General features: G+C 36.4%; 1 protein-coding gene across 4 annotated transcripts; it reads left to right on the top strand.

Annotated features, from left to right (window-relative positions):
* The first annotated feature begins 218 nt into the window (after positions 1-218).
* Positions 219-21,041, top strand: LOC132124454 (WD repeat-containing protein 48-like). 4 transcript variants are annotated; one of them, XM_059535457.1, is made up of 19 exons: positions 219-333; positions 1,746-1,886; positions 1,979-2,054; positions 2,132-2,214; positions 2,357-2,486; positions 3,338-3,426; positions 3,689-3,790; positions 3,931-4,155; positions 5,380-5,454; positions 11,374-11,476; positions 12,258-12,355; positions 14,127-14,234; positions 14,310-14,406; positions 14,475-14,651; positions 15,881-15,986; positions 16,054-16,141; positions 16,226-16,302; positions 17,902-18,091; positions 19,923-21,041. In XM_059535457.1, exons 1-19 carry the CDS (start codon positions 286-288, stop codon positions 20,016-20,018), a joined length of 2,109 nt encoding a protein of 702 aa, XP_059391440.1. In that variant the 5' UTR covers positions 219-285; the 3' UTR covers positions 20,019-21,041. The 4 variants fall into 4 exon arrangements, with proteins under 4 accessions (XP_059391440.1, XP_059391438.1, XP_059391439.1 ...); XM_059535455.1 differs by having other exon boundaries at positions 2,357-2,488; positions 3,331-3,426; XM_059535456.1 differs by having other exon boundaries at positions 1,976-2,054.
* The last annotated feature ends 771 nt before the right edge of the window (positions 21,042-21,812 follow it).

Below are 21,812 nucleotides of genomic sequence, written 5' to 3'. Positions count from 1 at the left end.
ATTTACACTACAAAGGCGGCAAAGAAGCGCTTCTGAAGCGGCTTTAGGTGTCTTTACACAATGCTTAACTGTTTTTTTTGCGTCTGTGAATGGCCACTATGATTTTTTTTTTAAATGAATAAAATCACGTGCAAATACTGTTTTATTACTCTAATGCTATAATATGTATTTGTGCGTGTTCTGCGATTTATTTATGTTTATATTGTCCATTGATTCTCCTCCCGCCTAAAGCGCGCCAGCTCTTCTCGGCGTGGCGGAAGTGACGTCACGACGTCAACATGTAAGATGGCGACGCACCACAGGCAGAATGCAGCGGGGCGCAGGAAAGTGCAGGTGAATGTTGCACACTTGCGAGTGCGCGTGCGATTAATGTGATGTCAGGAGCCTTCAGAGTATAGCTCGGTGTTTTATCGCGGATGTGAGCGTTTGTGTGCCGCACAGAGAGCTGAAGGCCAAGGGCTGTGTTTCAACATCTAGTGTGCTCCCTTCCGCACTGCAATCGATTCAGCTGTCTACGAATGTAGGATACTAAGTCTGTATGGACCGCTTACAGCAGCCCGTTATGATCATTATGGCTTCAGATTGAAATCTTAAGCAGATTTTGGATCCTAATAAGTCATAAAAATAAAACGGATGCTTTTTGTGCGGTCCCAAACTGATAGTCTGTATTTAAATTATTTAATATATTCAGTGAAAATGAGTCAATTGAAAGTTTCAGCGTATTTAAAAGACTTTTAGCATTTGGTATATTTAGGAGACTAATCAATAGCAAAAGCAATAATTATTAATCCTTTGGTTTTAGTCTGATTTTTAGTAGATGTCGAGCGCTAATTGGAGATAATGATAAAATAAAAGTAATGAACAAAAACCTTAAACCTAAAAAAAAAAAAAAAAAAATAGTGCTGAATTTTATTGCAAAATAAACATTCAAAATGTTTTGTGTTTTTTTTTAAGATTTTAATTAAATCATAATAATATACTAATTGCTGCTTAATATTATTTTTGAAACCAGTGATACTTTTTTTGGGATTATTTGATGCATAAAACGTTAAAAAGAACAGCTTAAGAACATAATATTTCTATTTTGAATAAATGCTGTACATTTTTATTATATATATATATATATATATATATATATATATATATATATATAAAATTTATTTTTTTTTTCTAATTTGTAAGCATCTGCAAAATGACTAAATATAATGTAAATGTAATAAAGCATCATATCAGAATGATTTCTGAAGATCATGTGACACTGAAGACTGCAGTAATGATGCTAAAAAAATACAGCTGCACATCACAGAAATAAATTCTATTTTAAAGTATATAATAAAATAAAATGTTTATTTTAAATTCTAAATAATATTTCACATTTTACTGTATTTTTTCTGTATTTTTAATAAAATTAGCGCAGCCTTGATGAGCACTTCTCTAAAACATAAAAAATCTCACGGATCCCAAACTTCTGAACATATATTAAACAATATAATTCTATTGTACATAACTACTTTACAAAGTGTATTTTCTCTAAGAAAATGTATATATATTTTTTTTTGGAAATTTGAATCCAGTGTTTGTTAGCAGTGCAGCGTTATTTTTATTAAAAGGGTTGATATTGCTATGAAATGATAGTAATATTAGATCATGTATGTTTATAGCAGTAGCCTCTTTAAATAGTTTAGAATGAACTCTGACTGAATCTGCACGAATCATAACATCTAAATAAGTGTCTAAATCTGCAGGTGTCGTATGTGATCAGAGACGAGGTGGAGAAGTATAATCGTAACGGAGTCAACGCACTTCAGCTGGATCCGGCTCTGAACCGGCTCTTCACCGCCGGGAGAGACTCCATCATCAGGATCTGGAGCGTGAACCAGCACAAGGTGAGCCCTCGCTCTCTAAACCTGTCCCAGCTGTCCCCAGGCCCTTTGATCTGTGTGTGTGTGTGTGTGTGTGTGTGTGTGTGTGGCAGCAGGATCCGTACATCGCATCGATGGAGCATCACACAGACTGGGTCAACGACATCGTCCTCTGCTGCAACGGGAAAACACGTGAGCGTCTGCGGTTTACTTCTCGTGTGCTCGTGTGAACGCAGTACAGATGTACATGTGTGTGTGTGTGTATGCAGTGATCTCCGCGTCGTCAGACACCACGGTGAAGGTCTGGAACGCACACAAGGGCTTCTGCATGTCCACACTGAGAACACACAAGGTTATTATCAGATTTAGTCGAGCTTGACCCGTGTTTGTTCAGTCGGCTAAATGTTTGAGTCGATGAAAACTTTTTTGTCATCCTGTATAGTACTTAAACGGATTTTTTTTAAATGCTAAAATTATAATCTTATAATTATTAGGACTATGTTAAAGCATTGGCGTACGCTAAAGACAAAGAGCTGGTGGCTTCAGCAGGACTGGACCGACAGATCTTTCTCTGGGATGTGAACACACTGACCGCGCTGACCGCATCCAACAACACCGTCACTAGTGAGTGCTGGTCTTAATTTAGATAGATAGATAGATAGATAGATAGATAGATAGATAGATAGATAGATAGAAGATAGATAGATAGAAGATAGATAGATAGATAGATAGATAGATAGATAGAAGATAGATAGATAGATAGATAGATAGATAGATAGATAGATAGATAGATAGAAGATAGATAGATAGAAGATAGATAGATAGATAGATAGATAGATAGATAGATAGATAGATAGAAGATAGATAGATAGATAGATAGATAGATAGATAGATAGATAGATAGATAGAAGATAGATAGATAGAAGATAGATAGATAGATAGATAGATAGATAGATTATGTTTAAATATGTGATATGAAGAACAATTATTTATTTACTAATTATTTATTATTAATTAATTCATTTATTTTTATAATTTATTTATTTTAAATAAATAATTTATTTATTATTTATCATTTATCTATTCATTAGTTTTATTTTAATCATTCATTCATTAATGTTTAATTCATTTATTATTTAATCATTCATTCATTTGTTTAATTATTTATTTAATTATTGTTTAAAAATGTAATTATTTATTTATAATTAATTAATGTATTTTAAATAATGAATTAATGTTTTATTAATTGATGAATTTATTCATTTGTTCAATTACATATTTATTTTAAATATTTGTATTATTTATTTATTATTAATTATTAATTAATTCGTTTATTTATTTTTTAATAATTAATGTATTTATTTATTTTTTAAATATAATATGTTTTATATATAATATATTTATTATTTAATAGTTTATTTATGTATTATTATAATTATTAATCATTTCTTTATTCATGTTTTCATGTTGTACAGCGTCTTCTCTCAGTGGGAACAAGGACTCCATCTACAGTCTGGCCATGAATCAGATGGGGACGGTTATAGTGTCAGGATCCACCGAAAAGGTTTCAATCCTCAAATCTGACATCGCAATGCATTCAACATACACAGTTTTTTCAAGCTCATGTCCAGGGATATATTAAAAGAGTTAATCTGCATTGCATATCGTCTCTACAGTAATGTTTTTTTAAAGATGCTGATGTCGTAAAGAGTGATGCATTTCTTCTTCTTCAGGTTGTTGTATTGATATTTGCTGTTAATAACAAGCTCCTTTACTTCCATGCTGCTAGTTTCAGATTATCGTTGTTTGGTTGATCTCTTCATCAGGTTCTGAGAGTGTGGGACCCACGAACCTGTGCCAAACTGATGAAACTGAAAGGACACACAGACAACGTCAAATCCCTGCTGCTCAACCGAGACGGGACTCAGGTGAGGGTTTTTTATTTGTATTTTTTTCAAGTGAATAAATGCATGTAATGCATATTGTGATTGTCTATTCATGCACAAGTTAATATGCATGCTTTTCAGCGTTCAGGTCAGGTTTTAAAGCTCTGGTTTTGTCTGGTCAGTGTCTCTCGGGGAGCTCAGACGGGACGATCCGGCTCTGGTCTCTGGGTCAGCAGCGGTGTATCGCCACGTACCGCGTTCACGACGAGGGCGTCTGGGCGCTGCAGGCCAATGATGCCTTCACACATGTTTATTCTGGAGGACGCGACTGTAAGATATACTGCACAGATCTACGCAGTCCTGACATCCATGTGCTGATCTGTGAGGAGAACGCTCCTGTGCTGAAGGTGCCCAACAACTTCTGAAGAAACCTTCTGCTTCTCCTCAGTTTATATATAAGTAGTTTAACTATTTATGAATTTTTACAATTTAAACATTTGTGCTGGGCAATGTTTAATTGCAATCAATCGCATCCCAAATAAATGTTTTTGCTTTTATAATATATATTTATGTGTACTGTGTATTTAGTGTATATATGTATAATATGCGTATATATATATATATATATATATATATATATATATATAATAAATAAATAAACATAGTACACACACATTATGTACACAAAAACTTTTATTTTGGATGTGATTAATCGCTGGCCAGCACAAGTAAAATATATATATATATATATATATATATATATATATACATACATATATATATATATATACATACATATATATGAAATGCATATATTTAAATTAAATACTAAATTATAGTATTATTTTGTGTTATATATATATATATATATATATATGACAAATATATATAATATAATACAAAATGTCAAATTATTTATATATTTTTTACTTTATCATTAATTGTAAACAAACAAAACAAAAAGAAAATATGCATCATGCAATTTAAAAGCATTTGAAAATATTTAACACAAATGTACTAAATATTACATAAATATGAAAAACATTAAAATATGCATATATATATATATATATATACTTAAAATGTAATTTAAATAATATATTTAAAAAAATTATTTATTTTTATTTAATTTATTGTTAAATGTAAACACACAAAACAAACAGAAAATATAATGTAATTTAAGAACATTTGGAAAAAAAATTTAATAAATATTAGATAAATATGAAAAAAAATCAAATAAAATACAAAATAATATATGAAATATGCATACATATAAAATATTTAAAATACAATTTTAATAATATCTAAAATTCTTTATTTTCATTTAATTTATTGTTAAATGTAAACACATGAAACAAACAGAAAATATCATGTAACTTAAGTACATTTGAAAAAAAAACAGTACTAAATATTACTGTAGATAAATATGTAAAACATACCAAATAAAATACCCCCCCAAAAAAGTATATATATATATATATATAAAAGAAATAGATCTAACACTTAAGAAGACAGAAAATAAATCTCAAACCTCGGCTTGATGCGTCACGCAGCAGCTGTGGAGTGTGAGCAGGTGAAAGGAAGGAAGTGGAAGTTGCTGAAGTGTGAATGTGTGTGTTTCTGTCTCTCAGATGGAGCTGGACAGATCCGCTGATCCACATTCAGCCATCTGGGTGTCCACCACCAAGTCCACGGTTAATAAGTGGGTAAGTTCATCTGGAAACACACCTGCTCCAGACGTCACACATTCAGCTGAACATCCCTGCAGCGCTGCTATCTTTAGCTCTTACAATGCTAGAAGACTTCTGTTAATTATGCACTTCACACTTTTCATCTGGTACTGAAGCTGTGGACAGTTGCATTCACTGAATAATAATTAGATATGATGCATTAATACTGATTTGATCCTGTCGTAGAGTTTGACTGTAATTTAAACCAGCAGCAATTTGACCTTTAGCTACAGGGCTTTTAGTTAAATCATCAGCAGCAGTGAATAGTTTTTATTAAAGCATAATAAAATAAAAAATAATGCATATCCTCCTAAAATGTTGTTTTGCAATCCTGGTCTACAGTTAGAAATCTTTATACATCTTTGAATATGAGATAAAACAGGTTTAATGACTCATGAAACTGGATGCAAGTGAAAAATATTGATAGAAGGCCAGACTTTTATTATTTTTAGTTACATTACATTTTTTTTGTCTGTTGTAGGGTGACTTCTAAAAACTACAACCATTAAAAATTATAATTTGAAAAATCATTGACTAAACAGTAAATGTATTTATAATATATATGAAATAATATACATTAATTTGATTTCAGATACTTGAATTCCATGCGTTATATTATTTTAAAATAACAAACCAAAACAAATGAAGCTAGAAATGATTAACACATTATTTTATATAAAAAAAAATCAAATTCAAAACGTTTCACAGAAACTCTAATATTGCGTCAGTCATGTATTAATAACGCTGACCCATGATTTAAATCCTCTGTTTGTTTCGTCAGAGATCAGTGTAGACTCGGTCTCTGTTCTCTTGATCTCGTGTGTGTCTCTGTTCTCTTGATCTTGTGTGTGTCTCTGTTCTCTTGATCTCGTGTGTGTCTCTGTTCTCTTGATCTTGTGTGTGTCTCTGTTCTCTTGATCTCGTGTGTGTCTCGGTCTCTGTTCTCTTGATCTCATGTGTGTCTCTGTTCTCTTGATCTCGTGTTTGTCTCAGTCTCTGTTCTCTTGATCTTGTGTGTGTCTCGGTCTCTGTTCTCTTGATCTCGTGTGTGTGTCGGTCTCTGTTCTCTTGATCTTGTGTGTGTCTCTGTTCTCTTGATCTCGTGTGTGTCTCTGTTCTCTTGATCTTGTGTGTGTCTCTGTTCTCTTGATCTCGTGTGTGTCTCGGTCTCTGTTCTCTTGATCTCGTGTTTGTCTCAGTCTCTGTTCTCTTGATCTCGTGTGTGTCTCGGTCTCTGTTCTCTTGATCTTGTGTGTGTCTCTGTTCTCTTGATCTTGTGTGTGTCTCTGTTCTCTTGATCTCGTGTGTGTCTCGGTCTCTGTTCTCTTGATCTCGTGTTTGTCTCAGTCTCTGTTCTCTTGATCTCGTGTGTGTCTCGGTCTCTGTTCTCTTGATCTCGTGTGTGTCTCGGTCTCTGTTCTCTTGATCTCGTGTTTGTCTCAGTCTCTGTTCTCTTGATCTCGTGTGTGTCTCGGTCTCTGTTCTCTTAATCTCGTGTTTGTCTCGGTCTCTGTTCTCTTGATCTCGTGTTTGTCTCGGTCTCTGTTCTCTTGATCTCGTGTTTGTCTCAGTCTCTGTTCTCTTGATCTTGTGTGTGTCTCGGTCTCTGTTCTCTTAATCTTGTGTTTGTCTCGGTCTCTGTTCTCTTGATCTCGTGTTTGTCTCGGTCTCTGTTCTCTTGATCTCGTGTGTGTCTCGGTCTCTGTTCTCTTAATCTCGTGTTTGTCTCGGTCTCTGTTCTCTTGATCTCGTGTTTGTCTCGGTCTCTGTTCTCTTGATCTCGTGTGTGTCTCGGTCTCTGTTCTCTTGATCTTGTGTTTGTCTCGGTCTCTGTTCTCTTGATCTCGTGTGTGTCTCGGTCTCTGTTCTCTTGATCTTGTGTGTCTCTGTTCTCTTGATCTCGTGTGTGTCTCGGTCTCTGTTCTCTTGATCTTGTGTGTGTGTCTGTTCTCTTGATCTCATGTGTGTCTCTGTTCTCTTGATCTCGTGTTTGTCTCAGTCTCTGTTCTCTTGATCTTGTGTGTGTCTCGGTCTCTGTTCTCTTGATCTTGTGTGTGTCTCTGTTCTCTTGATCTCGTGTTTGTCTCGGTCTCTGTTCTCTTGATCTTGTGTGTGTCTCTGTTCTCTTGATCTCGTGTGTGTCTCTGTTCTCTTGATCTCGTGTGTGTCTCTGTTCTCTTGATCTCGTGCGTGTTTCTGTTCTCTGTTCTCTTGATCTCGTGTGTGTCTCGGTCTCTGTTCTCTTGATCTTGTGTGTGTCTCTGTTCTCTTGATCTCGTGTGTGTCTCGGTCTCTGTTCTCTTGATCTCGTGTGTGTCTCTGTTCTCTTGATCTCGTGTGTGTCTCGGTCTCTGTTCTCTTGATCTCGTGTGTGTCTCGGTCTCTGTTCTCTTGATCTCGTGTGTGTCTCGGTCTCTGTTCTCTTGATCTTGTGTGTGTCTCGGTCTCTGTTCTCTTGATCTCGTGTGTGTCTCGGTCTCTGTTCTCTTGATTTTGTGTGTGTCTCGGTCTTTGTTCTCTTGATCTCGTGTGTGTCTCGGTCTCTGTTCTCTTGATCTCGTGTGTGTCTCTGTTCTCTTGATCTCGTGCGTGTCTCTGTTCTCTGTTTTCTTGATCTCGTGTTTGTCTCGGTCTCTGTTCTCTTGATCTCGTGTGTGTCTTGGTCTCTGTTCTCTTGATCTCGTGTGTGTCTCAGTCTCTGTTCTCTTGATCTCGTGTGTGTCTTGGTCTCTGTTCTATTGATGTCGTGTGTGTCTCTGTTCTCTTGATCTCGTGTGTGTCTCGGTCTCTGTTCTCTTGATCTTGTGTGTGTCTCTGTTCTCTTGATCTCGTGTGTGTCTCGGTCTCTGTTCTCTTGATCTCGTGTGTGTCTCTGTTCTCTTGATCTCGTGTGTGTCTCTGTTCTCTGTTCTCTTGATCTCGTGTGTGTCTCTGTTCTCTTGATCTCGTGTGTGTCTCTGTTCTCTTGATCTCGTGTGTGTCTCGGTCTCTGTTCTCTTGATCTCGTGTTTGTCTCGGTCTCTGTTCTCTTGATCTCGTGTGTGTCTCGGTCTCTGTTCTCTTGATCTCGTGTGTGTGTCGGTCTCTGTTCTCTTGATCTCGTGTGTGTCTCGGTCTCTGTTCTCTTGATGTCGTGTGTGTCTCGGTCTCTGTTCTCTTGATCTCGTGTGTGTCTCGGTCTCTGTTCTCTTGATCTCGTGTGTGTCTCGGTCTCTGTTCTCTTGATCTCGTGTGTGTCTCGGTCACTGTTCTCTTGATCTCGTGTGTGTCTCGGTCTCTGTTCTCTTGATCTCGTGTGTGTCTCTGTTCTCTTGATCTCGTGTTTGTCTCGGTCTCTGTTCTCTTGATCTCGTGTTTGTCTCGGTCTCTGTTCTCTTGATCTCGTCTGTGTCTCGGTCTCTGTTCTCTTGATCTCGTGTGTGTCTCGGTCTATGTTCTCTTGATCTCGTGTTTGTCTCGGTCTCTGTTCTCTTGATCTCGTGTTTGTCTCGGTCTCTGTTCTCTTGATCTCGTGTGTGTCTCGGTCTCTGTTCTCTTGATCTCGTGTGTGTCTCGGTCTCTGTTCTCTTGATCTCGTGTGTGTCTCGGTCTCTGTTCTCTTGATCTCGTGTGTGTGTCGGTCTCTGTTCTCTTGATCTTGTGTGTGTCTCGGTCTCTGTTCTCTTGATCTTGTGTGTGTCTCTGTTCTCTTGATCTTGTGTGTGTCACGGTCTCTTTTCTCTTGATCTCGTGTGTGTCTCGGTCTCTGTTCTCTTGATCTCGTGTGTGTCTCGGTCTCTGTTCTCTTGATCTCGTGTGTGTCTCGGTCTCTGTTCTCTTGATCTCGTGTGTGTCTCGGTGTCTGTTCTCTTGATCTCGTGTGTGTCTCGGTCTCTGTTCTCTTGATCTCGTGTGTGTCTCGGTCTCTGTTCTCTTGATCTCGTGTTTGTGTCAGTCTCTGTTCTCTTGATCTCGTGTGTGTCTCAGTCTCTTTTCTCTTGATCTCGTGTGTGTCTCTGTTCTCTTGATCTCGTGTGTGTCTCGGTCTCTGTTCTCTTGATCTCGTGTTTGTCTCGGTCTCTGTTCTCTTGATCTCGTGTGTGTCTCGGTCTCTGTTCTCTTGATCTCGTGTGTGTGCCGGTCTCTGTTCTCTTGATCTCGTGTGTGTCTCGGTGTCTGTTCTCTTGATCTCGTGTGTGTCTCGGTCTCTGTTCTCTTGATCTCGTGTGTGTGTCTCGGTCTCTGTTCTCTTGATCTCGTGTGTGTCTCGGTCTCGGTTCTCTTGATCTCGTGTGTGTCTCGGTCTCTGTTCTCTTGATCTCGTGTGTGTCTCGGTCTCTGTTCTCTTGATCTCGTGTGTGTCTCAGTCTCTTTTCTCTTGATCTCGTGTTTGTGTCAGTCTCTGTTCTCTTGATCTCGTTTGTGTCTCAGTCTCTTTTCTCTTGATCTCGTGTGTGTCTCTGTTCTCTTGATCTCGTGTGTGTCTCGGTCTCTGTTCTCTTGATCTCGTGTTTGTCTCGGTCTCTGTTCTCTTGATCTCGTGTGTGTCTCGGTCTCTGTTCTCTTGATCTTGTGTGTGTGTCGGTCTCTGTTCTCTTGATCTCGTGTGTGTCTCGGTGTCTGTTCTCTTGATCTCGTGTGTGTCTCGGTCTCTGTTCTCTTGATCTCGTGTGTGTCTCAGTCTCTTTTCTCTTGATCTCGTGTTTGTGTCAGTCTCTGTTCTCTTGATCTCGTTTGTGTCTCAGTCTCTTTTCTCTTGATCTCGTGTGTGTCTCTGTTCTCTTGATCTCCTGTGTGTCTCGGTCTCTGTTCTCTTGATCTCGTGTGTGTGTCTCGGTCTCTGTTCTCTTGATCTTGTGTGTGTCTCGGTCTCTGTTCTCTTGATCTCGTGTGTGTCTCGGTCTCTGTTCTCTTGATCTTGTGTGTGTGTCGGTCTTTGTTCTCTTGATCTTGTGTGTGTCTCTGTTCTCTTGATTTCGTGTGTGTCTCGGTCTCTGTTCTCTTGATCTCGTGTGTGTCTCTGTTCTCTTGATCTCGTGTGTGTCTCTGTTCTCTTGATCTCGTGCGTGTCTCTGTTCTCTGTTCTCTTGATCTCGTGTGTGTCTCGGTCTCTGTTCTCTTGATCTCGTGTGTGTCTCGGTCTTTGTTCTCTTGATCTCGTGTGTGTCTCGGTCTCTGTTCTCTTGATCTCGTGTTTGTCTCGGTCTCTGTTCTCTTGATCTCGTGTGTGTCTCTGTTCTCTTGATCTCGTGTGTGTCTCGGTCTCTGTTCTCTTGATCTCGTGTGTGTCTCGGTCTCTTTTCTCTTGATCGCGTGTGTGTCTCGGTCTCTGTTCTCATGATCTTGTGTGTGTCTCTGTTCTCTTGATCTCATTTGTGTCTCGGTCTCTGGTCTCTTGATCTCGTGTGTGTCTCGGTCTCTGTTCTCTTGATCTTGTGTGTGTCTCTGTTCTCTTGATCTCGTGTGTGTCTCGGTCTCTGTTCTCTTGATCTTGTGTGTGTCTCTGTTCTCTTGATCTCGTGTGTGTCTGTTCTCTTGATCTCATGTGTGTCTCTGTTCTCTTGATCTCGTGTGTGTCTCGGTCTCTGTTCTCTTGATCTCGTGTGTGTCTCGGTCTCTGTTCTCTTGATCTCGTGTGTGTCTCTGTTCTCTTGATCTCGTGTGTGTCTCGGTCTCTGTTCTCTTGATCTTGTGTGTGTCTCTGTTCTCTTGATCTCGTGTGTGTCTCTGTTCTCTTGATCTCGTGTGTGTCTCGGTCTCTGTTCTCTTGATCTCGTGTGTGTCTCGGTCTCTGTTCTCTTGATCTCGTGTGTGTCTCAGTCTTTGTTCTCTTGATCTCGTGTTTGTCTCAGTCTCTGTTCTCTTGATCTCGTGTGTGTCTCAGTCGCTGTTCTCTTGATCTCGTGTATGTTTCAGTCTCTGAAGGCTGTGCTCGGTCTGCGAACATCTGGTGATTATGAGAACGACTGCAGTGCTCCGCTGATGCCGCTCTGCACTCAGACCGAGCAAGTCATCAAAGGTTCAGTTCTTCTTATAGTTCATGTTTGAATCTTTTTAAACATTAGAATTGCCATCGAACAGCATCTTTAGCATGATACTGTATTTTTTGTAATATAACTTTTCTTATTATTATTATAATTGTTTTTTTTTTTTGGTAATAATTTGTATTTTTATATTTTCTATTTTAATTTATAATTTAGATTTTTATATTTTTTTTGTTTTTCTAAAGTTTATAATTATTGTGTAAATATAATGATAATTATTAAGCATAATATATGAAATATTATTAAGTTTGTGTGTGTGTGTGTGTGTGTATACACGTAAAAATTATTTGTTTATATTTTTATAATTTTTCAATTTTGTTTTTCTAACGTTTATAATTACTGTGTATATATAATAATTATTAAGAATAATATATCAAGTATTAAGCATATTATTTGTTTGTTGATAATGCTACATAATTATTTTTGTTTATTTGTTGTTAATATTTTCTGTTTTAATCTATGTTTTAATATTATTTTTATTTTATTTTTCAAAAGTTTATAAACACTATATATATATATATATATATATATATATATATATATATATATATATACACACACACACAAATTGTACATTTATCTGTTTGTTGATAATGCTACATATATTATTTTATTTTTTGTCATAATTTGTAATTTTATATTTTCATTTTTTTTTTTCTTTAAAGTTTATAATTACTTTGTATATATAATAATCATTCAGAATAATATATTGAGTACTATATATATTTAGTATGAATGTCTGGTCTTGACCTGTAGGTGGCGCCAGTATTATCCAGTGCAACATTCTGAACGACAAGCGACACATTCTGACCAAAGACACCAACAATAGCGTGGCGTACTGGGATGTGCTGAAGGTACGGTTCCATGCGCGTAATTTGCACGGGGGTTACGGGGGTCATGACCCCCCCCAAAAATCAGATCCAGCTAATATAACCCCCCCAATATCATCACATCATTCAGATTAAAATAGATATGAAATATTCAGAATGAATACTTTTGTTCATTTTCTTTATTAATTTCATTTGCCAGCAAGAAAGATAGTATCATATTTTAAATAATCTGTAATGTACCCCCCGCCCACCGCACCGATTTGGTATTACCCAAGTCTCTGGTATTACCCAACCCGCTTTCTGTACCAAGTTTGTTCACTATTTTGCGCAGTCGATGGGATGAATGGTTGGAGAAAGCTGACGGAAAGATGAAAAGGACACTGAAAGGCAGCCAGACAACGATTTTTTATTGTTTGTCGACACCAGCCAAAAAAAAAGAAAAAAGAAAAAAAAAAGAAAAATGAAAAATCCTGACCAAACGGAGGTACCCTTAAGTTAGCTGTTAAGTTAGCTCAGCGTTTCTCAAAGTGTGGGGAATAGAAACATGACAAACAGGTTTTGTGCCCATCTTTTTAATTCCGTTATTTATTGACCATACACTCAAAACAAAGACACATTTAAATGTAAGCCTTGACGTTACTTAACCTCTTCACACGTAAGTTTAAAAGTATTTCAAGGCTACCGTTATTGATCGTAGTATCGCTTTATGGTTCCCATGGAGACGCGCCATTCATTGCTTGTCACACCGTAGCCACAATAGTGCTGAATGACTGATGATCTGCTTTTATTTCCTTTTTTATTCAAAATTTCACAAATGTGTTAGCTATAGCAGGATATATCTGATATTCCGATTGTCAAATATGTGCAAGTGGATGTGTTTTGTTGTTCAAACACCTTTATAACGATCGCATTACTTGAGCTGTATGCGCAACGTATTTTAGGTATCTATCTTATTAAAATACCTAAAAAAATACGTACATTATTAGGAATTTACCACCTCTGGTTCAATTTGAGATTATTTTTATTTTTGTTTGCTTGTTTGTTTGTTTGTTGTTCTTTTTGCATGGATTTTGCAAAGTGTCAAAATGAATCAAAGCACAACTAGGTTAATGTTAGTCCACACTTGTATTGATGTTATCAGAGGCTAAATGCAAACACAATTATTATTATTTTTTAATCTAATTTTGAGTCTTATTTCATGCAAAGTGATAATATAATTGCACTTTCATTTTCTTTATTTGAAATTTTTTAATGCTGTTATTTGATGTTAAGTTTTTAAAATGTGATGTTAATAAAATACATTTTAACAGTTAAACTTAAAGCCTAGTTTATTAACATTTTGTTGGGGTGATTGGGGACAGGTGGGGCTCGGAACCCTTTCCTACCTCTGAAGTGGGGAATGGCAGAAAAGTTTGAGAAACACTGAGTTAGCTGATGATTTGTTTTGTTGACTGGAGTTGGCTGGCTAGATGTTCGTTTGCCAGTGTCCTATGAGGTAAAGCCAGAGGGTGCCAGGGACTGTGTAGAACCAATGTCACTGAATTGTAACTGCTGTTTGCTCCAATACAGTCACCCGGTTTTGGGGGGGATTGCATAATTAAATTATGCAAATTAGCATGTTACCTTTTACACAAGAAAATAATACAATAAATTAATAAATAAATAAATATGCCGCGAGTTTAACCCACCCAATGGTGGACCCAAAGTTACGTCCCTTGTACGGTTCACACGCGTGTCCCTCTACACGTGACCCCTCCGTCATGTGACCGCTCCTCTCTCTGTCTCTGTGTTACAGGCCTGTAAAGTGGAAGACCTGGGCAAGACAGAGTTTGATGAAGAGATCAAGAGAAGGTTCAAGATGGTTTATGTGCCGAACTGGTTCTCGGTGGATCTGAAGACTGGGGTGCGTCACGACAGGACGGGGCTTCAGCTCATCTTCAGTGAATGTTTTCTTAATCTTTTGCCTTGTGATTGACAGATGCTGACCATAACGCTGGACGAGAGCGACTGCTTTGCAGCCTGGGTTTCTGCTAAAGACGCTGGCTTCACCAGCCCTGACGGATCTGACCCCAAACGTGAGCCGAGCTGATTGTGGTGACCAATGATGATGATGAAGATGAGTTATTAATGTGTTGTTCTGCAGTGAATCTGGGAGGACTGCTGCTGCAGGCTCTGCTGGAGTATTGGCCTCGCACTCACATTAACCCCTCGGACGACGAGAGCGAAGCCAATCACACGATTGGAGAAAACTCTCAACTCTTTCTGACATCATCATCACTAAAATGTGCTGATCTGGCCACCAAGAAACACATAGATGCTGGTACGGCAATCAGTCGATCAATAAAAACACTGACTGTATAATGTCATGTTATGAAATGAATGAATATGCATACATAAAATAATATATATTTATATATATAGTATTCTAAAAAATTAAATATTCAATTATTATATATTGATATATGTAATAATAAAATATTTTTAATATAAATGTTATTATTTAGACTTTACAGTGTAATATTATTAACACATATTTAATTAACATATTACACACATGTGTATATATAATGCTACTTATCATAATAATAATAATAATAATTTACAGTTATTATAAACTATATTGTATTTTTGTAATTATTTTTGACAAAATAAAATTCAAGTTTATAATTACTGTATTGTATAATAACATTATAACTAACATATATATTTATATAATTGAATAAAATTATAGTTATTATAATTATAATTATTAGAAATTGCATATATTACATCATATAATATATAATAAATATGTATATTATATAACATATATTAATTATACATATTTTTGTTTAATGGTAGATAATAATACTTACATATAATTACATTAAATTATGTTTATATTACAAATTATCTGAATGTTATGTGAAATATGTGTATTATACATATGGTAGATAATAATAAATGCTAAAATATAGAATTATATTTCATAATATAAATGTGTTTGTCTATATTATGTATATTATTAATTACATATAAGGCACATGCTAGTGACATGTTAATCATGCTAGAAACATGGTAGTGACATGCTAGTTGCATGCTAATCATGCTAGCAACATGCTAGTAAACTTGGTAAGCATGATTATGACATGCTAATCATGTTAGAAAATATTAACAACATGATAGTAACTTGCTAATCATGCTAATGACATGCTAGTAACATGCTAATCATGCTAACGACATGCTAGTAACATGTTAATCATGCTAGAAACGTGCTAGCAACATGCTAGTAACTTTGCTGATCATGCTAATGACATGCTAGTCACTTACTAGTAATGCTAGCAATATGCTAATCACCTGCTTTTCAAACTTTCTGGTCAGGCTTTCTCAAGCCAACTTAAAGTTCGTCTTGACAAACATTTTTATCTAGTTATATTAAATGATGTAAATGTATTTCATGCATTTATTTTTCTTGTGAATGAAAAATGATAAATCTTCAGGTGGATTTCATGCTCAGTGTTTTCTGCTGATATTTAGGCTGATGTTTCTTCGGATGATGTGTTTCCTCAGTGAACGGCGAGCACGAGAGCCGGATACAGAAAGGAAACGGATATTTCCAGGTGCCTCCGCACACGCCGGTGATCTTCGGTGAAGCGGGAGGACGGACGTTGTTCAGGTGTGTGTCCTCAGTTTGATCAGGTCTGTAGACGTCTGTGTTCACTGATGAAATGTGTCTGTCTCAGGCTGCTGTGTCGAGACTCCGGTGGAGAAACCGAGTCCATGTTACTGAACGAGACGGTCCCGCAGTGGGTCATCGACATCACCGTGGACGTAAGAGTCCACCAGATCCTCTTCAGAGTGTGTTACAGTTCTGATTTCTCTTCTATGAAGTACACTTATGTCATTCTCTTACAGAAAAACATGCCAAAATTCAACAAAATCCCATTCTACCTCCAGCCCCATTCGTCCTCCGGAGCGAAGACGTTAAAGAAGTACGTGTGACTGTGATGTTTCTGTCTGAGCTTGTTAGACGGAGACTAGAGCAGCTCTTACGAGACATAGGAAAGCTGGACCCCTGGACTTTAGGATGCAAAAGTTGGTTTTGGGTGTCAAAATCCCTATAGATAAGAAAACCGATAACAATAATTTAAAATTGGACCTACAAGGTTAATTTGGGGATTGGTTTAATGGGATAGCTCACACAAAAATGATGACTGTCATCATTAACTAACTTTCAAGTTGTTTCAAAGCTGTATGTACTGTTTTTGTATGTACTGTTAAACACAAAATTTGAAAATAAATAAATTTGGAAGAAAGTTGGGAACCACAACAGGTGACGGTAGCCAGTGATTTCCATAGTAGGGAAAAAAAACTCTGTGGAAGTCAATGGCTACCGTCAGCTGCAACATTCCAACATTTGTTTTCCAGCATTCTACAAAAAAAAGGGTATTTTGAAAAAGAAAGTTAGGAACCAAAGAGCTGACGGTAGCCATTGACTTCCATAGTAGGGGAAAAACTCAATGGAAATCAATGGCTACCGTCAACTGCAACATTCCAACATACTTCAAAATAAAGTACGAATATTGGAATACAGAGTTGCTTTTCGCCAATGACTTATATGTTTTTTTTTCTTCCTACCATGGATGTCAATGGCTACCGTCAATTGTTTTTTTTTTCTAACATTCCAAAATTTGTTTTGCAAAATCTTAAAAAATAATATATATATATATATATATATATATTTTTTTTTTTTTAAATGTTGGGAAACAAAGAGTTGACAATAGCCATTGACTTCCATAGTAGGGGAAAAAACTTTGTGGAAATCAATGGCTACCGTCAGCTGCAACATTCCAACATTTTTCAAAATAAAGTAAGAATATTTGGAAACAAAGAGTTTTCTTCCTACCATGGATGTCAATGGCTACCATCACCTGTTTGTTTTCCAACATTCCAAAATGTTTCCAAAATTCTTAATATATTAAGAATATATATATATATATATATATATATATATATATATATATATATATATATATATATATGTGTGTGTGTGTTGGGAACCAAAGAGATTACAGTAGCCATTGACTTGCATAGTAGAGGAAAAAACTAATGAAAATCAATGGCTACCTTCAACATTCCAACATTTGTTTGCCAACATTCTTCAAAATAAGGTGTTTTGAAATTTTGAAGAATCTTGGGAACCAAACATTTGACGGTATCCATTGACTTCTATTTTAGGGGGAAAAAAACACTATGGAAGTCAATGGCTACCAGCAACTGTTTGATTTCAAACATTCTTCAAAATATCTTCTTGTGCATTCAACAGAGGACAGAAACCTATACGCGGTTTGGAAAACAACTTGAAGATTAACAAATGATGTCAATCTTCACTTTTGGGTGAACTGTCTCTATTGAAGTTTTCATTGAAGTTTTATAAATAAATGGCAGTGAAAAAGTGGGCGATTGTTTATTTTTATCATGTTACACGAACAATACTTTCAGCTTGTCCCTGAACACACTTGTTGGATGCCGTTGCACACAAATATGCATGAAACGTGTGTGTGTGTGTGTGTGTGTGTGTGTGTTTGTAGGGATCGTCTGTCGGCCAGTGACATGTTACAGGTGAGGAAGGTGATGGAGCACGTTTATGAAAAGATCATCAACCTGGACAGCGAGTCTCAGACGGGCGCTTCGTCCGCAGAGAAGCCCAGCGAACAGAAAGAGGAGGAGGACATGGCAGTGCTAGCGGAGGAGAAGATCGAGCTGCTCTGCCAAGACCAGGTATTTCTTTAGATGGCAACACCTGCGCAATTTTCTTATTTCCTCATTTTGATACTGTAGCTAGTCAGTGTTGATGGTAACCGTTTCCTGTAACACTTTTACAATAAGGTTTAATTTGTTTTTAACATCAGTGTACTACATTAGAAAACTAACAATGATACTGATACTTTACAGCATTTCTAACAGCGCCTGTATTAATGCTAAATTTGCATTTACAATGCATTTACAAATAAGGTATTTTGAAAACGACATTTTGAAGAATGTTGGGAACCAAAGAGCCATTGACTTATATTGTATTTTTGTTCCCCTCCCTACAATGGATGTTAATGGCTACCGTCAACTGTTTGATTTCCAACATTTTTAACATTTGTTTTCCAACATTCTTCAAAATAAGGTCATTTGAAAAAGAGATTTTAAAGAATGTTGGGAATCAAAGAGTTGACGGTAGCCATTGACTTCCAAAGTAAGGAAAAGACAAAAACACAATGGAAATCAATGGCTACCATCAATTGTTTGATTTCCAAAATTTTAACATTTGTTTTCCAACATTCTTCAAAATAAGGTCATTTGAAAAAGAGATTTTAAAGAATGTTGGGAATCAAAGAGTTGACGGTAGCCATTGACTTCCAAAGTAAGGAAAAGACAAAAACACAATGGAAATCAATGGCTACCATCAATTGTTTGATTTCCAAAATTGTAACATTTGTTTTCCAACATTCTTCAAAATAAGGTCATTTGAAAAAAAGATTTTAAAGAATGTTGGGAACCAAAGAGTTGGCGGTAGCTGTTGACTTCCATTGTAAGGAAAAGAAAAAAACACTATGGAAGTCAATGGCTACCGTCAACTGTTTGGTTCTCAACATTCTTTAAAATCTCTTTTTCGAAATACCTTATTTTGACGAATGTTCAATTTAATTTGAATTTAAAACAAATGTTAAAATGTTGGAAATCAAACAGTTGACGGTAGCCATTGATTTCCATAGTGTTTTTTTCTTTTCCTTACTTTGGAAGTCAATGGCTACCGTCAACTGTTTGTTTTCCAACATTCTTCAAAATAAGGTCATTTGAAAAAAAGATTTTAAAGAATGTTGGGAGCCAAAGAGTTGACGGTAGCCATTGACTTCCACAGTAGGGAAAAAAAACACTATGGAAGTCAATGGCTACCGTCACCAACAGTAAAGTTTCACGTACAAAATACCAAAGTACTATAGAATTACGACGGTATAGTTTCATAAATTAAATACAAATATAAAAAAGATAAATCACCCTGTGGCACATTATTAATTCATTATTTTGTAGTTGTAGAACAAAAACAATGGTTGAATTTTAACCAAAAAAAGTACATCGCTCAAACCAAAGTGATTTGTGCTGTGATGAAAATCCTTAACCTAAATTGACAGAAAATGTCCCGTCTTTTAAAAATTGCTTGTAAACTTTTTATTTTGCTGTCGAGTATTCGATCTTATTATCAACTGATGATTGATCTGAGCTCATTCGCCTGTTTCTAAAACTGAAAAGCATTATTTGTGGATAATTCTGGCTCAAAAACTGAGGCGCGTGAGCTCAGATCAATGAGGCCTATAATCAATCGTCTCCAAAAGGAAAGAAATAACCCATGCTTATTTGGATCGAATCCAAGATTTGGTGATATTAGTGTAAAGTGAGGTTTATAAGTAATTCTTTTGTAGGCTGGTCATTGTATCAAAGGATCAAACGCACCTTATAATTACTCACAAAATATGATTTTGAATGCACTGCCTGCATATAAATTAATCAGACATGATGCATGTTCAAAAGAATTTGTGGCATGATGTTGCATTGCTTTCTTTAGGTTCTGGATCCCAACATGGACCTGCGAACGGTGAAGCACTTCATCTGGAAGAGCGGCGGTGACCTGATGCTCCACTATAGGCAGAAATCCACATGAAGCCCCGCCCCTTCTGACTCCGCTCGCAATGCATTCAAAGCACACGCTCACCTGACGTCTACATCATCTTCCTCACACGCACGATTATCCGAGTGTAGACGGGAAGGAGGATCGGTGGAAGAAACACTGGCGAATGTCAAAAAGAGTGTTTTAATATTTTTGCCACATGTAAGGTTTTTATTCTTTTTTTTCTGGGCATGAATTCTCTCTTTACCACCTCGTTTCACATTCCACTGGTGTGTTTGTTAAACAATGACGTCATCGAATCGAGTCGAAGCCGAGGAACTGGTTTTAAAACCATCGTCTGTGTCGAAACGCGTCATCTGAGGAAGCTCCAAGGACTCCATTTCCCATGATGCATCTCTCCCTCTCACTGACATCATGTGATCATCAGTGCATCCGTTTTGTACATATATTGTAATTATTTTGTAGTCGACTTGAACATGAGTTGGAGATTAGGAGGTTTTTATTTGCATTTCTTTTTAAGAAAATGTAAGGTATCTTCAAAAAGGTGCTTTTTCATGTAAAATATGACAAAAACTAAATTATATTTAAAGGAATAGTTTCACTGAAATTAAAATCTGATTAACCTCAGGCCATCCCAGATGAGTTTGTTTCTTCATCAGGTTTGGAGAAATGCAGCATTGCATCAGTGTCTCATCAGTGGATGCTCTGCAGTGAATGGGTGCCGTCAGAATGAGAGTCTGATAAAAACATCCCAATAATCCACGTCACTCCAGATGTTCACTGATGGACTGGATCACTTGTGGATTATTGTGATGTTTTTATCAGACTCTCATTCTGACGGCACCCATTCACTGCAGAGCATCCATTGCAATGCGTCATCTCTGGCCTGAGGATGAGGACACCTTCAGAACATTTTCATTTTCGAGTGAACTACTTTAAAAGGAATAATTCACCCAAAAATGAATATTATTTACATATGCTGAACATTTTAAATAACGGTATGCTGTTGTAATATAGAAATATTTCCATGAAGATTATATACAAAAAAAAAAACAATATTAGGGTGAATAAATTAGAATTTTTAGGTGAATTATTCCTTCATCCTGATTGTTTGCAGCAGAGAAAATTCACTAAAATATATATATATATAAGCTATGAATTATTGAAGGATGACATCACTGGATGCCAAAACTCAGTTTACGTTTTTAATTCATGCAAAACAAAACAAAAACGTCAGAAACTAAATCAAAGAAAGGTTTTAAGTCATCCACGTCCCCTGTATTTCTGCGTCCTCTGTTGACTGTAATTATATGCGGTATATTTAGGGTTAATAACAGCTGAATAACTTCTTTTTCTTGAGAAGACAGAGAATGTTTAACATCTACAAGTGTTTGGTAACCTGATGTTCACCTGCTTGAACTAGAGATTCAACTCTTCAGGCTCATCTGCTTATTAAAGACAACTGAAATACACCAAAATTATTGTTATATGCATTATATGATTCTTTAAGTGCATTAAAAGTCTTCAGAGGAACTGTTGGTCCTGATAAAAGAAGAGTTTGTTCAGTAAACAAGGTCAGTACTTGAGCTTATCCTAAATAAGCTTAAACTAATGCCATGCATCCTCTACGAGTCAATTATCAGTTTATATATTATAATTCTCTCTCTATTTCTTATTTTCAGAGGCAGTAAACCATGCCTGAATTTGCATATGGCAGTATTTTAGAGGTAAGCATGAAATGTTTTGGAAAAGCATGAGCAACTTAACACTATTATAATGCAGAATAAATAAGGTTCAGTTACACTTAGGAATTTATTCGTTAATATT

Source organism: Carassius carassius, chromosome 42 (genome assembly GCF_963082965.1).
Source record: "Carassius carassius chromosome 42, fCarCar2.1, whole genome shotgun sequence".
Lineage (NCBI taxonomy): Eukaryota > Metazoa > Chordata > Actinopteri > Cypriniformes > Cyprinidae > Carassius > Carassius carassius.
Note: the sequence above shows the minus strand (reverse complement) of the source record. Positions and strands in the feature narration are given on the sequence as shown.